Genomic DNA, 14,123 nt, shown 5'->3' with positions numbered 1-14,123 from the left:
AAAGCTGTGGGGCTGCGGCCTCGCCGGTGTTCTCCTGGTAGTGGTGAGCGTGTGTCCAGTCTGAGGAGCTTCCGCCTCCCTTCCTGTGGCCACCTCTGAGGGACGGGCTTGGAAGCAGAGAGAGAGAGAGATCCTCCATCCACTGGTTCACTCCCCACGTGCCTGCTACAGCCAGGGCTGGCCAGGAGTCCAGGAGGCAGGAATTGCGCTTGGATCTGCCCCGTGGGAGGCTGGTGTCCAGGTGCTGGACGAAGTGTGGAGCAGCCGGAACTGGAAGGGGGCACCCTGCTGTGAGGCGTGCTTCGCCCTCTGTGCCACAGCGCCCGCCCTGAGCCAGTGTCAGGTCCTTTTTGAGTGCAAGTGTTTGAAGTCAGAGATTCTCCTAATGCAGGTTGTTTGAATGACACTCTGAATTTTATCAGCAAGTTAGGAATATTCGTATTTTGTGATTGCCCCTCCGTTTCTTGTTTTGAACTGTGGCTTACTTAAGAGTGTTGTGTGATTTCTGAGTACTTTGGGCTTCCCTGCCTGTCTATTGCCAGGGATTTCTGGCCGGTGCCGCTGAGCGAGAGCCACCTGCTGCAGGTGCGCTGAGCAGCTGCGCCCGTCCTGCTGCGCGGCTGTTCAGGCAGCTCCTCCCTGAGATGCTTGTAGACTTTGCTGTCACCGTTGCAGACATTTGCATTTCCTCCTTTCGGCCTTGTGCCGTGTGCAAGGAAGCAGGTGTCGCTGGCTGTGTCGGGAGCCAGCCGCTGCGCCCTGGACACCAGGGGAAACCCCCTTCCGCCCCTGGGTGCGCCTGAGCAGTGGGCGCGTCCGTGCTGGGTTTCCTGTGGGGGCCTGCCGCGACTGTTGCAGGAGAAACGGGTGGGGACGCCCTTCTCCTCTCTGGTCCTTGCGCGTGGTTGGTCTCGCAGCTGCGGGGACATGGCCTTCATTTTTCTAATTCATCAGCAGAAACAGATAAAGCCCATCAAGGCTTATTTAGAAGGTCAGGCTGAGCAGCTCCCCAGGAGGTGGTCCCAGGGCTCCGCACAGAGGGTCTTAGGGCCTTTATCAGGAAGCCGTCCCGAGGGGACACAGCCAGCGGCTGGGGCCCCTCCTGCTCTGTGCACCGCCCACAGCACGTGCAGGTCCTTGGGGCCGCTGGAGCCCTCAGGAGGGGCAGTCGCATGGCGGGTCTGGTTTTGAGGTGTCGCTGAGGCCGTGGCCGGATCAGTGAGGGCGGCTTCTCCTCTGCAGCCTCCTCCTGTCATTCTGCTTCTTGGCCGAGTTGAAACTGCTTTCTGTGGAGCCCGTCTCTGCCCCCTGGTGGTGACCGTGGGGAGGCCCCGGGGGCAGCAGCAGCAGCCTGGGCCCGTCCTGCTGCCTTGAGGCCCTGCTCCCTTAGTGCCGCCCCCTGCCTGGCAGTCGCTGCCCGGCCCTGGGACCAGCCGAGCAGATGACAGGTCCTGGAGCCAGGTGAGCGGGCCTGCCGCCAGGGCACGTGTGGCCGAGGCAGGTGGTCAGACGCTCTGGGGAGCATCGTGGGTAGCCAGTGTCTCCCAGCCTCCCATCTCGGCTGCTCTGGCTGCCGTGTCTCAGCCGGGGGTGTTGTGGAGACACCGCTGGTGCTGGGCCGGAGGACTCGTCTCTGAGCGTGTGCCTGTAGCCTCCGGACGCCTCACCTGAGCTGCCTCGGGGGCTCATGCCTAGAGAGCAGAGTGGCCTTGTCACGGCGCGGAGGCTCTGGGTGAGGCGCGACACCTCTGGTTTCCTGCGTCGTTTCCTTTCTAGTCTAGTGGAGTGCGCACGTGTCCAGATGAGCTGCAGAGCCAGGGTGGAGCCGTGGTGGTCGGTAGGAAGGGTGTGCGGCATAGGAGCCCTGCCCGGGTCACACGGCAGCCACGTGCAGCAGAGTGGGGCTGTGGGGGCAGGGCCAGGAGGAGCGTGGCCTGAGGAGTGACCCTCTGGCTCGAGTGCTGTTCCTCCCAGGAGGGGACTGGGGGAGGCGAGTGTCCCCCCGCCCGTATGAGTAGGGCCCGGTGGAGAGGGACGGTGACTTCACAGTGAAAGCCCTGAGGGGTGATCCCAGCTGGGGTCTTTGTGGTGAGTCGGGCACCATCTAGGGTGCATCACCTCCGGGGCCTTCCCTGGCTGCTGCTGCTGCTGCTGCCTTTTTTTTTTTTTTTTTTTTTTTTCCAGATTTTAAGTTTTATTTATTTGAAAGACAGAATCACAGAGAGAGGTCTTCCAACCTCTGGTTCATTTCCCAAATGGCCACAATGGGCAGAGCTGAGCTGATGTGAAGCTAAGAGCCAGGAGCTCCTTCTGGGTCTCCCACGTGGGTGCAGGGGCCCAAGGACTTGGCCGTCTTCTACTGCTTTCCCAGGCCACAGCAGAGAGCTGGATTGGAAGTGGAGCAGCGGGGACTCGAACTGGCACCCATATGGGATGCCGGCCCTGCAGGCCAAGGCTTTAACCTGCTGTGCTACAGCACCAGCCCCTTCCTTGGGTTCTAATCCAGCTACCTGCTGTTGGGCCTGGGAGGCAGCAGGAGATGGCCCAAGTACCTGGGTCCTTAGCACCCACACGGGAGGCCAGGGTGGAGCTCCTGGCTTCAGCCTGGTGAGCCTGGCCTCCAAGCGCATCTGGGAGGTGTGGTAGATGTCCCCCCCCTCCACTTGGAGTTCATGGTGCAAACACAGGGAGGCATTCGAGGGGACGGCCGTGCTCCCCACCCCGGGCCAGCGTTCTCCGAGTCCTTCCCGGACGCCCCGGGTGCCTTGGCACATGGGCATCACAGAAGACGGGTGGGGGTGCTGAGACCCACTGAAGCAGAAGACCAAGGGGAAGAGAAGTGGCTTTTGTTGTTTTCAAGGCCCAGGACAGCCTAAGTGGGCAGTGAGTGGCACCTGCAGATCGCTGTGCGAGGCTGGAGCCGTTGGAAGGACGATGGGACTGGAGAACACAGGAGTTCAAGTGGGCGAGCCCCACGTCCCGGGCGGCTCCCGGCACAGCCCCTTCTACGCAGCAGCCGAGTTCTGGAGTGTTCCGTCCCTGATGGTCGATGGTCACTGGAATGGCAGACTTTGAGGTTCACCCGTTCTAGTTGATGAATCACACCTGCTGGGGTACCAGGAGGAGCGGCTGGCAGCACCTTGGAGCTGTCACCTCTCGGCATCTCCTTGACGTGGGCCCTCCTGGTCCTCCCGGGGCGCCCGCAGGCTTGGGGGCTGTGGCAGCACGGTTCTCACGCGACTCCGTTTGTCTTGTAGAGAGTCAAGAAGGACGTGGACCACGGCACCCAGCACTCAGACATGTTCCTGCTGAAGCCCGAGGACGGGAGAGAAGGTACTGGCACGGCACAGGGGGCTGGCCTCTGCCTCATCCGGGGCAGAGGGGAGGCCCCCGCCCTGCTCTGGTGGACGGGTGGGGACTGGCTGCACACTGCCTGGAGCTGGGGGCCAGCCTGCTCGTCCAGGGGTGCGTTTCCCTAAGTGCCTGCCTGTCTGCACAGAAGTGGCCTACGGGTGTGCCCTGGGCAGTGCAGGTGGCCTCCACGGGTGATCTTCGTGAGAGCAGTAGCACGCAGGGCAGGGCTCTGGAGAGTCGGCAGGCCAGAGCCTGGCCAGGCAAGGGCTCGTGTGTGGACAGGGGAGTTCCAGGACACGTGCCCAGGATGCTGTGGGCCCCTGCCCCGAGGAGCCAGGGCGGAGTCGGCGCTGGGTGCAGCTCTGCCAGCAGCCTCGGCGCCTCGCGGCTGCTGCGCCCCCAGCACCGGCACTGACGGGCCTGAGGACGCCGTTTCCTAGTGGGATGCAGGGCAGCGGTGATGGTCTCGTGGGCTTCTTTAAAAGCCGAAGTGGGGTTACCGTGGGTGAGGCCTTAGCCTGACCCTGGACGGCCCAGGCGCTCTGTGGTGTTCTGTGCTCCTGCGTGGAGCCGGGCTTCGAGTAACTGGCTGTTTCTCGGTAGCGGCCTTTCAGAGGCTCTCAAGGCCCCCGACGTCACAGGAGCCCTGCCTAGGTGTGGCCCGGGGGGTGGGGAGCGAGGGGCCTCTCCTACCGGCCATGTCTGGTTTGTCAAATAGGGCGAGGCCGGCCGCTATGACGCCGGGGCCGCGTACCGCCGTACCACTGCCCTGCTGAAGGCTCCTGCAGCCGGGGCTCGGATGCCTGTGCCGGTGCTTCCCAGGAGGACGGGTGTGACCTGGGTGGGGCTCATCGAGATGGAAGCTGGTGGCTGGGCTGCCTCGGGTGGCAGGGCGACGTCGTGCCGTGTGAGCACACGTGCTGGTGGGGCTGGAAGCACGTGGGTCCTGGCCTGTGTGTGGTGCTCTGGCGTCTCCTCCTTCCCTGGCTCCTGGGGTGCTGGGGTGACGTTGTAAGGAGCTGACGCACGGCCTGTTGGTGGCTTGGCTGTGTGCTGCTGGACAGCACTGCTTGCCATTAGGTTTTCTTAAAAAATGTTTATTTTCATCCGTTTAAAAGAGAAGGAGGGAAGAAAGAAAAGGAGAGCCTCATCTGCCGGGTCGCTCGCTCCCCGTGTGCACACGGCCGGGGCTGGGCCACGCCCAAGTGAGGGCCCAGGTACCCGAGCCACCTCCTGCCTCCTTCCCAGGGGCAGCAGCCGGGCCTCGCACCTGAGCTCCCAGGTGGGCTGGGGCGGCCCACGCCGTGGTTTGGCTTCTGCACCTCCAGCCCCACCCCCACCCCAAGCTGTTTGAAACGTGTTTCTTGAGTGTGTGTTGGTCTCAGTGTTCTGGATGTGGTGGGAGATTGTCCCACAGCCTCGCAGGTGACCTTGGGAGCTGCCACGCACTGGAGCACGGCCGAGGAGAAACAACAGAGACCTCGCGGGGGTCTGGGACGGGGCCCAGAAGCAGGGCAGAGGGGCCGCGCCCGGGGCTTTGCCTGCTCCCTGGTCAGGGGCTGCACCTCAGGACGGCCTCTCAGGCCTCCCCTGCGCGCTGCCTGCTCCTGGCTGAGGGGCCGCCTCCCAGCCGCGTCTGGGTCCGGCCCTGGTGGAGCAGTGTGGGGCTGACAGGCAGCCTTCAGGAAGGGGGCGCGGTGGGCCTGGCCCCTTGACCTTGACCTCGGCCTGTTCGCGGCCCTCACCGTCTTCCTGCCTCCCACAGGAAAGTGGACGTGGGCCCGCATTCACCCCTCCGGAGTCAAGCCCAGCCCGAGGTCTGGCTTCTCAGTGGCTGTGGCCCCAAATCAGCAGACGCTGCTCTTCGGGGGGGTGTGTGACGAGGAAGAGGAGGAGCGCCTGGAGGGCGACTTCTTCAATGACCTGCACTTCTACGACGCCACCAGGAACCGCTGGTTTGCGGGGCAGCTGAAGGTAGCTAGGCCCTGAGGGCTGTGCGTCCCATGGCTCCACGGGGCCCCGAGCCCTCAGGCCCTGGCACGGCAGCGCTGCCTGCTCCTTAGCCAGGGGCCTGTGGCCTGGAGCCTTACGCTCCTGGGGTGGGGGGTGGATCCCCGTCCCTGCCATAGCCCTCAGCTTGCCCGGCATGAGCTCGGAGCCTCCCCAGCTGCTCTGCCCACACAGGGTGTGGTTGAGGGTCCCTGCCGGCAAGAAAGTGAAGCCGGTTGCCCGGGGCCTCTGGCGGCCATCAGGCCCGCGGGGAATTGCCCACGTGCAGCGTCTGGGAGCGGTGCAGTCGCAGTTCTGGGCTGCGATCGCGGGGCCTCTGCGCGTTCCTGGGGGGGTGGGGGGGTCAAGTCCACTGTGGCCCAGGCTTAGAGGCCGAGGGGCCCTCGTTGTCTCGGGCATGGCGGTGATGGCTGGGAAGTTGGGGAAGGTGTGGCTGGGGCCATCTCACGAGAGGCAGGAGGGGACCCGGGATGGCAGGGGCCTGACCTGCTCTGCCCTGGAGTGGGAGGCAGTGCCCTGACAGGAGGGCCCTCGTGACGTGCTGGGCAGGAGCAGGTCCACTGCTGGGCGGGGTTGCGGCCTGCCTCGTCCTCTTGCTGACAGCGGAGGGTACCGGTGTGGCAGCGTCTTGGCTCTGCAGCAGTTGGGGGTGGATGGACCTCCTCAGGACAGGCCTCTCCACTGAGGGCAGAGCACTGCCTGGCGTCCCCAGGGCCGTCCTGTCGCCCCGTGTGAGGTGCAGGGTTCCCCACCCAGGGCTGAGCGCATGGCGTCTCCTGCGTCCTGAGATCCGCCTGTCAGGGCTGCTGTCCAGCTCACTGCCCGTGCTTGTTCTGTCGATAGGGCCCCAAATCAGAGAAGAGGAAACGGAGGCGGGGCAAGAAGGAGGACCTGGCAGGGGCCTGTGAGCCGGAGAGCCGGGGAGCCAGTGCCCCGCAGCCCCTGGAGGTGGTCAGCGAGGTGGTGACCGAGGATGGGACCGTGGTCACCATCAAGCAGATGGTCGCGGCCCCGGGCCCGGTGGGACAGCCCCAGGAGGAGGACGAAGATCGGGACGGGGCTGAGGCGGCCGGCGGGCCTGAGGTCGGGCCCAGCCCACGCTCCCACGCCATGCTGGCTGTGAAGCATGGGCTGCTGTACCTCTACGGGGGCATGTTTGAGGCTGGTGACCGCCAGGTCACCCTCGGGGACCTGTACTGCCTGGACCTGCACAGGATGGAGGAGTGGAAGGTCCTGGTGGACGTGGACCCGGGTAAGCTGGTGGCAGGGGTGGTGGTGGTGGTGGTGGTGGTGGTGGTGGTGGTGGTGGTGGTGGTAGGAAGCCAGGCTCGGTGGCGTCTGCCCGAGCTGCCGGGGGCACAGCAGTTTGTGTGCCAGCAAGGGCCCTGCTCCGGCCTTTCTGTGCCCGCTGCTGCGGGGCAAGGCCAGTGCTGGTCCACAGTGCCCAGGCCTCCGGGCCCCCATCGCAGCCGTCTCCCCGCTCGCTCCGACGCCAGCTTCGCGGCTGTCATCCTCAGCTGCTGCTGGACTGTGCCTTTAAGAGCTGAGATGGGAAGTGACCCAGAGCCTGCCGTTCAGGGCGCCTGCCGCCGGGGCAGGACTGACGCCGTCAACAGGAGCAGCGGCCCGCGAGCCGAGGCTGCAGCGCAGGCACGGGCTTGCACTGGCGCCCTGTGTCCAGCAGGCGTGCCACGCGGGGCTCGTCCAGCCTGCCACTGTTCCCCGTCTGCTCTAAGACCGGGGCTTGCAGACTGTGTCTTTGCCAAGGGCTGGAGTTGTTGGCACACACGGATCGCGGACAGGAAGAGGCAGCCTCCGAGGAAGTGGCGCAGCACCGCTGGGCAGCATCCCTGGCGTCCTGGCACACTAGGAACCTGTGTGTCTGCTCTGGTCTTAAAGAAACTCAGGAGTGGCTGGAGGAGACGGACTCGGACGAGGACAGTGAGGAAGCCGAGAGTGCAGATGGTTCGGACGAGGACGAGAACAGTGGAGAGGAAGAGGAGGAGGAAGGTGAGTGGCAGATGGATGGGGGCTGGACACAGGCCAGCACCCTCCCTGGCCTCTCTGTTGAGAGAGGCTTTGTATCTTCATCACTTGTTTAGTAAAATTGGGTGTCGTTTTGCAGACGCCCTCTTTAGGCAGTGGAGGTTTTTAAAGCTGGGGCCGGCCTGCAGTGCTCGGATCCCACGTGGGAGACCGGTGCTGGTTCAGTCCTGACTCCTCCACTCCCATCCAGCTCCCGCTAGTGCACCTGGGAGAGCAGTGGAGACGCCCGAATGCTGGGGCCCGCACCCACGTGGGAGACCAGAAGCTCCTGGCTTCGTCCTGGCCCAGCCCTGGCTTTTGCCACCATTTGAGGAATGAACCCGCAGATGCAAGAGCTCTCTCTCTGTCTCTCCCTCTCTCTGTCACTCTGCCTTTCAAATAAATAAAATAAATCTTCTTTTTACTTATTTGAAAGGCAGAGTGGCAGGGAAATATGTAGATAGCTTCCTTCCGCTGATTCCCTCCCCAAAAAACCCCAAACAGCCAAGGCTGGGCCAGGCCGAAGCCAGGAGCCAGGAGCTCCACCTGGGTCTCCCTCATGGGGGGCAGGATCCCGTGTACTTGGCCTTCATCCCCTGCCTCCCAGGGTGCACATAGCCAGGAGCTCCACCTGGGTCTCCCTCATGGGGGCAGGATCCCGTGTACTTGGCCTTCATCCCCTGCCTCCCAGGGCGCACAGCCAGGAGCTGGGTCAGAAGCAGAGGAGCCAGGATCGGAACCAGCACCGTGGCATGGGTTGTGGTGTCGCTAGTGGCAGCCTAATCTCGCGTGCCACATCGTCTGTCCCAAGCCTAAGTTTTAAATTTTTACTTGTTAAAAAAAAAAAAGATTGATCTGAATGGCAGAGTGACAGAGATCATCCATCTCCGCTTCACTGCCCAGATGCGTCCAATAGCCCGGGCTGGGCGAGGCGAACCCAGGAGCTTGGAGCTCAGTTCTCTCCCTCGTGGGTGGCAGGAACCCAGACACGTGGCCCATCGCCCGCTGCTTTCCCAGGAGCATTAGCAGGAAGTCAGATTGGCAGTGGAGCCGGGGCTCGAAGCTGCTCTCCGACAGGGGTGTGTGCATCCCAGGCAGCGGCCTGTCCTGCTGCGCCACGACAGCCGGCCCGGGCTTCAGTTCTCAGCCCATGGCCCTCCAGAGCGTGCCTGGCCACGTGCTGGGGCTGTGGTGTAGGCGAGCGCCTGCCCAGGCCTTCCCTGCTGACGCTGTTTCTTTCTCGGCCTGTGAGAAGAGCCCCTGCACTCAGAGGTGGCGACAGAGAGAGGACGCGGACAGCACGCGGCGCAACGCCCGGCGGAAGGGAGATCGCCGGCTCCCTGCGGCGCCAGGTGAAGGCCGCCGGGCCATGGCCCTCACTGCACAGGGCCGTGCTGCACGCCTGGGCCGTGGCGGAAGCTGAGGATGCAGTTAAAGGCCCCACGTGACACTGACTGAGGTGCGGCTGAGTCCCCTGGGCGTCCCGGTGTCATCGAGGTAAAGCTGGACCTGAGGGAGCGGCACGGCTCATCGTCCGTGCCCGGCCCGGCACAGCCAGTGTTTCTGCTCTAATAAAAGCGGCTGAGCTGCGTGTTGTGGGCCTTTTCCTTCCACGGCTCCGCCAGGGCACGTGGTTGAGCGGGGCATTGCTGCTGTGGTGCCGAGGGCAGCCCAGGGCCCGCGGCACTGTCTCGGTTCTCGGCCCTGTCGGGGCTCACTCTGGGTCTCGGGGTGGAGGTCTTTGCCGCCTGGGTGGAGTGCAGCTCCTGTGCTGCACCTGTTCTAGCTTAGCCCGTGGGCACGCGGGGAGGAAGGGAAGCTGACCCGCAAGGCCTGTGCCGTCCTCCGCCCAGCGCCGCCTGCCCACCACGCAGGGCACCCGTTGCCCCATCGCTGTGGGGGCCTGGGAGTGACGGTGCCTGGGAACGGCAGAACCCTGGTTTCTGTTTGCGTGATTGGGGCCAGAAGTTGGGGTTCGAGTTCACGCAGTCCCCCGCTTCATGTTCAGTGCTTCATCAGTGAGGATAGCTCTTACTTCCCTCACACACCATGACCACCGCCTGGAAGTTGGGGGTGGGGGGCTTGAGCCACAGCTGGCTGGGAGCAGCCCGTCACTTCCCCAGCCGCAGGCCTCAGCGCTGAAGGTGCCTGCAGCTTTTGCAGCCGCTCCGTGCCTCTGGGCAGGCCTGGCGCGGCCCCGGGCTCCAGCAGCCCTGACCGCCGGGCCCTCTCCCGGGACCCGACAGCGCCCAGAGGCAGGAGGGCTCTGCGTGCGGCTCAAGGGAGGCTGCCAGTTTGGTGCTCCGCAGAGCCAGTGGCGGCCGCCGTGTGGCTCCGGCCGTGTGTGTGGTTTGTGTGCGGTGGGGCGGGTGGGGGATTGAGTTTGGCTTTCCCTGGAGCGCTGGCCCGCCAGGGGCTCTGGGTGGCACTCCGGCTGAGCTGGCCACCCTGCTCAGGATGGCTGAGAAGCCAGGTGAAGGCGTCGTGGGGGCCGCGGGCCCGGCGGCCTCTGCCTGCTGCTGTCCACGCCCGCCGGCTGCAGCACGGTTGGCTGTTAGCAGGGACCCTTCGGGACCCGGAGTTTGAAGGAAGAAGATATATTTTGGATAACCCAAAGCAAGAGGGCAGAAGCCTCAAAGAAATGGAAACTTCCCACACGGAGAGCACTGGGTTGAGGCCCTTGCCGCTCTGACTGGCGTGGTGCCGGAGGCGGTCGCGAGTCGGCGAGGAGGAACGGGAGGAGCTCCCCGAGACGGGGTGCCGTGACGCAGCCTGGCACAGGCGCTCCGCCGGGCCCGATGCCCCTGACGCCTCTGCGCCTGGAGCTGCTGGGGCGGGAGCAGCCGGAGCTGCCGCACGCCATGTCTGAGCTGGTGCGCAGGCCCCCACTGCTGCCCTGGCGTGCTGAGGGCCCCTGCTGATGGGCCCCTTCTTCCCGCCCCCCCACTGCTGCCCTGGCGTGCTGAGGGCCCCTGCTGATGGGCCCCTTCTTCCCGCCCCCCCACTGCTGCCCTGGCGTGAGGGCTCCTGGTGATGAGCCCCTTCTTCCCGCCCACTTGTGGGTTCTGCCCACGCCAGCCCTGCAGACCAGGGTCCCCCGCATCCCGACGCCAGCCCTGCAGACCAGGGTCCCCCGCATCCCGACGCCAGCCCTGCAGACCAGGGTCCCCCGCATCCCGACGCCAGCCCTGCAGACCAGGGTCCCCCGCATTCTGAATAGGGCTCCATTCTCTGGGCTGCCTGTGGAGGTCCACTCGTGTGAAGGAACTGGGCAGAGGCTTGGATTTCTTGGGTTGGATTGGGCTGAATTGGCAGGAAATCAGCAATTGGTTTCTAAATCCTGGACATCGAGGGTTTTTGTTTCAGACGCGACGGTGGCATTGACAGTGGTTTGACAGGTCCTGGACGTGACAGGCGGAAGTCAGTGGTGGGTGCCCGTCTGTGCGTGTCCAAGGCCTGTGGCAGCAGGAGGCCCTCTTCCGTGGACCACCTGGGACAGGTGAGGAGCTGGCACACCTTGTGTTCACGTGTGCAGGTGAGAGCCGTGCCTGGAAACCAGTGCAGTGTGTGGCAGTGGCAAAGTGACACCCTGTGGTTGGTGACTTCGCTCGGGTTTGCCCCGTGGGCTGGGAGTGGGGGTGTGGCGGCAGCTGCCCGCCAGGAAGACAGCTGGGGCTCTGACCCTGCTGAGCATCCCCAGCGTGGCTCCGCGTGCAGGGACAGGAGATCCCAGTGTCGGCTGCGGCCCAGGTGGGTGACACGAGAAAGCAGGTCCTGGAGCCCAGTGCCATCTCATTGCCCTTCCGTGTTTGCGTACAGCGGCTGAGGCAGCGCTGGAGGCCAGGCCTTGCTTGGTCCCTCAGGGGGGACCCTTGCATCCGCCAGCACAGCCAGGAGGCCTGCTGGTGAGCAGGTGGCCCTGGGGCAGGGCCGGGGTTTGCGTACCCGGTCTCACCCTCTGCCCTCAGAGAGAGGACTTGGAAGGAGCGGAGTGCTCAGAGGGACTCAGCCAGGCGGGAGCGCGGGCTGAGGGGGCCTCACTGAGAAGCTGGGCGCCCCGCCTGCGGGGACACGGGCAGTGAGGCCCTGGGGAGCCAGCACGGGCTCCGGGAGGCGTGCGGCTGGAGCCGGAGCCTGGCCCGCCTTCCTCTGCTCCGTCTGCTCACCTGGTAGCGAGGAACCAGGTGGAAAGGGGAGAGCCATTCTCCCCGTGGTGAATGCCGTGGCGCCCTCGTGGTGCAGGAGATGCGGGTGGGGGCGGGGTCCTCTGCATCCCACTGGGCTGGGAGGAGCTGCCGGCAAAGACCGACGGCAGCACGTTCAACACGTTTTCCAGATTGAGATGATGGAGTTCATTACCAAAAGGAGCAAAATTGTTCTCGAGCCGTGTCCCCTGGTTCCAAGGGAGGTGTGTGGTAATGGAATGACGGAGAGAGTGGACGTTGGTTACAGAAAACGACTTTATTTTCGTTAGTGACGGAGCTGTCTTTCCAGCTGTGAGGAAAGAAGGCCGAGGTAGCGTTTTAGCTGCTAATCTAAGTCAGAACACGGTCCCCATCCCGTGTCAGTGCCCAGGACGGCCGCACTGTCAGCTGTTCACACGCACAGGAAAAGGGCAAGGCTGGTTACGGCTGATTCCCATCAGAACTTGCAAGGTGGCGTCTACACTGGGGTCACAGCTCCCTGTCAGGCAGGGCGGCCCCAGCCGGTGTGGCTTCGGTCACGGGTGGCTGCGAGTCCAGCCAGAGGGGTTGGGGTCAGCGTGGGGGTCAGGCACCCCCACCCACCTGGAGCCCAGGGAGGCACAAGGCAGAGCCGCTCTGGTGAGGCTGTGCTCAAAGGGTGGGTGTACCCAGAGGCCTCCCCGTCTCCGCCTCCCCCTGCTGCGCCCCTACGCTGACCTCCCCCTGAGCCTGAACCCTCTGTCTGGGGATGGCCAGCCCCCGTGCAGACTGGCCTCTGTCTTTTCACAGCCAGGTGATCTGGGAGCCCCGCCTCCTGACGGCGCGAGGGGGAGGCCGCGGGCTCTGTGGGTGCTGTGGGTGATCGGGGGTTGGGCAATGTGATGCAGGAAGCCATGGGTTTGAGACAGCCATGACCTTGGGTGGAATTGGCCACGGTGTTGCCCCTGGGGCTGGTGTGGCTTTCATGGGCAGATGACCAGGGCAGAACGCGGTGTGGCCTCCCCGGGCTGGCCTGCGGCTGTCACCAAGCAGGGCTGGTGTGGCTTTCATGGGCAGGTGACCAGGGCAGAATGCGGTGTGGCCTCCCCAGACTGGCCTGCGGCTGTCACCAAGCAGGGCTGGTGTGGCTTTCATGGGCAGGTGACCAGGGCAGAACACGGTGTGGCGGTGTGGCCTCCCCGGGCTGGCCTGCGGCTGTCACCAAGCAGGGCTGGTGTGGCTTTCATGGGCAGGTGACCAGGGCAGAACGCGGTGTGGCCTCCCTGGACTGGCCTGTGGCTGTCACCAAGCAGGGCTGGTGTGGCTTTCATGGGCAGGTGACCAGGGCAGAACGCAGTGTGGCCTCCCCGGGCTGGCCTGCGGCTGTCACCAAGCAGCGCTGGTGTGGCTTTCATGGGCAGGTGACCAGGGCAGAACGCAGTGTGGCCTCCCCGGGCTGGCCGGTGGCTGTCACCAAGCAGCGCTGGTGTGGCTGGCAGCCGGCACGTGCAGGTGGCAGAGGTGAGGGCAGGCTTGCAGTGCCCGCCCGAGCCGGCAGCCTGCACGCAGTGAAGCACGTGTGCAGGCGTGCGTCTTCGCTGGTGGGGAGTGGGTGGGGCGGGGCAGAGAGGAGAGGTGAGGTAGCCAGGGGCGCCCCTGCCCCGTCCCTGAAACCCAGGACGCAGGCACTCCGCGCCATGGGCAGCAGCCTCGCGCCCGCTGCTCCCAGGGTAGGGACGGGAGGGTTGGGGAGTGTCCCACCACCCTCCTGCCCCGGGCCTGCGCTCTCCCAGCGCCCGGCACCCCGCTGCTGCTGAGCTCGCCGTGTCCTGGCAGGGGGCAAGACACAACTTGGCTTGAAGAAAAAAACACAACAGGCACTGTCCTCTGTTTGCGTCTCTCCAGGCTGAGTTAGTGGCACTTCCCAGCGCTTGGGCACAGGTCATTGTGGCCTTGGCTGACTGACAGCATCCCCTGACACCTGCTGGGCCTGGGCAAGAGGACGGAGCCGAGACAGCTGCACCGCCCGGCACCGCAACGGCAGCGCCCGGGAGCCGGCTCAGGCTCCTGCAGCCGAGCCCTAAGATCCCGGATGAAAATGGTGGCCGTGCCTCCTCCTGAGGGTCGAGATCGTGGTCAGCTGTGGAAATGGACGTCTTCAAGTCTAGCAGGTGCCTTGACGGTGAGCGTGAGAGGAGCGAGACACGGACCCCGGCAGGGACTCCACCCTCCAGTCCCGGGCGCGCCGGAGCAGGGGCTGTCAGCGTCCTGGGGGCGGCTGGGCCTCTGCCTCTCCTGTCCCCGGGGTCCACGCCCAGCAGGTCCTGTCCGGAGGGGCCGTGCTGGCGCTATCACCAGGTAAACACTGGAACCGCAACCTAAGGACGCACACGGCTGCCTTTCACCTACCCCGCCCCTACACGCATCCACTTTAAGTCTAACGCCCGGCACTCCCCCGTGGCTCAGCAACTCCTGTTCTGGACTGGACCCTTCTGAGAGCCAGCAGGGCTGAGCAGGTGGTGTGGGCGCCCTCTGCCGAGGTGTGCAGAACGTGGAGGGAGGCACGCAGCG

At 64.9% G+C, this 14,123-nt stretch overlaps 1 protein-coding gene across 3 annotated transcripts in view; it reads left to right on the top strand.

The window, feature by feature from the left end:
- Positions 1 to 8,980, top strand: part of KLHDC4 (kelch domain containing 4) — a 41,579-nt gene extending 32,599 nt beyond the window's left edge. For all 3 annotated transcript variants that reach the window (XM_070061890.1, XM_070061889.1, XM_070061891.1), the window contains 5 exons: positions 3,258 to 3,333; positions 5,120 to 5,328; positions 6,208 to 6,616; positions 7,264 to 7,374; positions 8,645 to 8,980. In XM_070061890.1, coding sequence (XP_069917991.1) covers positions 3,258 to 3,333; positions 5,120 to 5,328; positions 6,208 to 6,616; positions 7,264 to 7,374; positions 8,645 to 8,745 — 906 coding nt within the window. In that variant the 3' untranslated portion in view covers positions 8,746 to 8,980. The remainder of the gene's footprint in view (positions 1 to 3,257; positions 3,334 to 5,119; positions 5,329 to 6,207; positions 6,617 to 7,263; positions 7,375 to 8,644) is intronic.
- The last annotated feature ends 5,143 nt before the right edge of the window (positions 8,981 to 14,123 follow it).

Source organism: Oryctolagus cuniculus, chromosome 18 (genome assembly GCF_964237555.1).
Source record: "Oryctolagus cuniculus chromosome 18, mOryCun1.1, whole genome shotgun sequence".
Classification (NCBI taxonomy): domain Eukaryota; kingdom Metazoa; phylum Chordata; class Mammalia; order Lagomorpha; family Leporidae; genus Oryctolagus; species Oryctolagus cuniculus.
The sequence above is the reverse complement of the archived record's forward strand: the minus strand, read 5'-3'. Positions and strand labels throughout refer to the sequence as shown.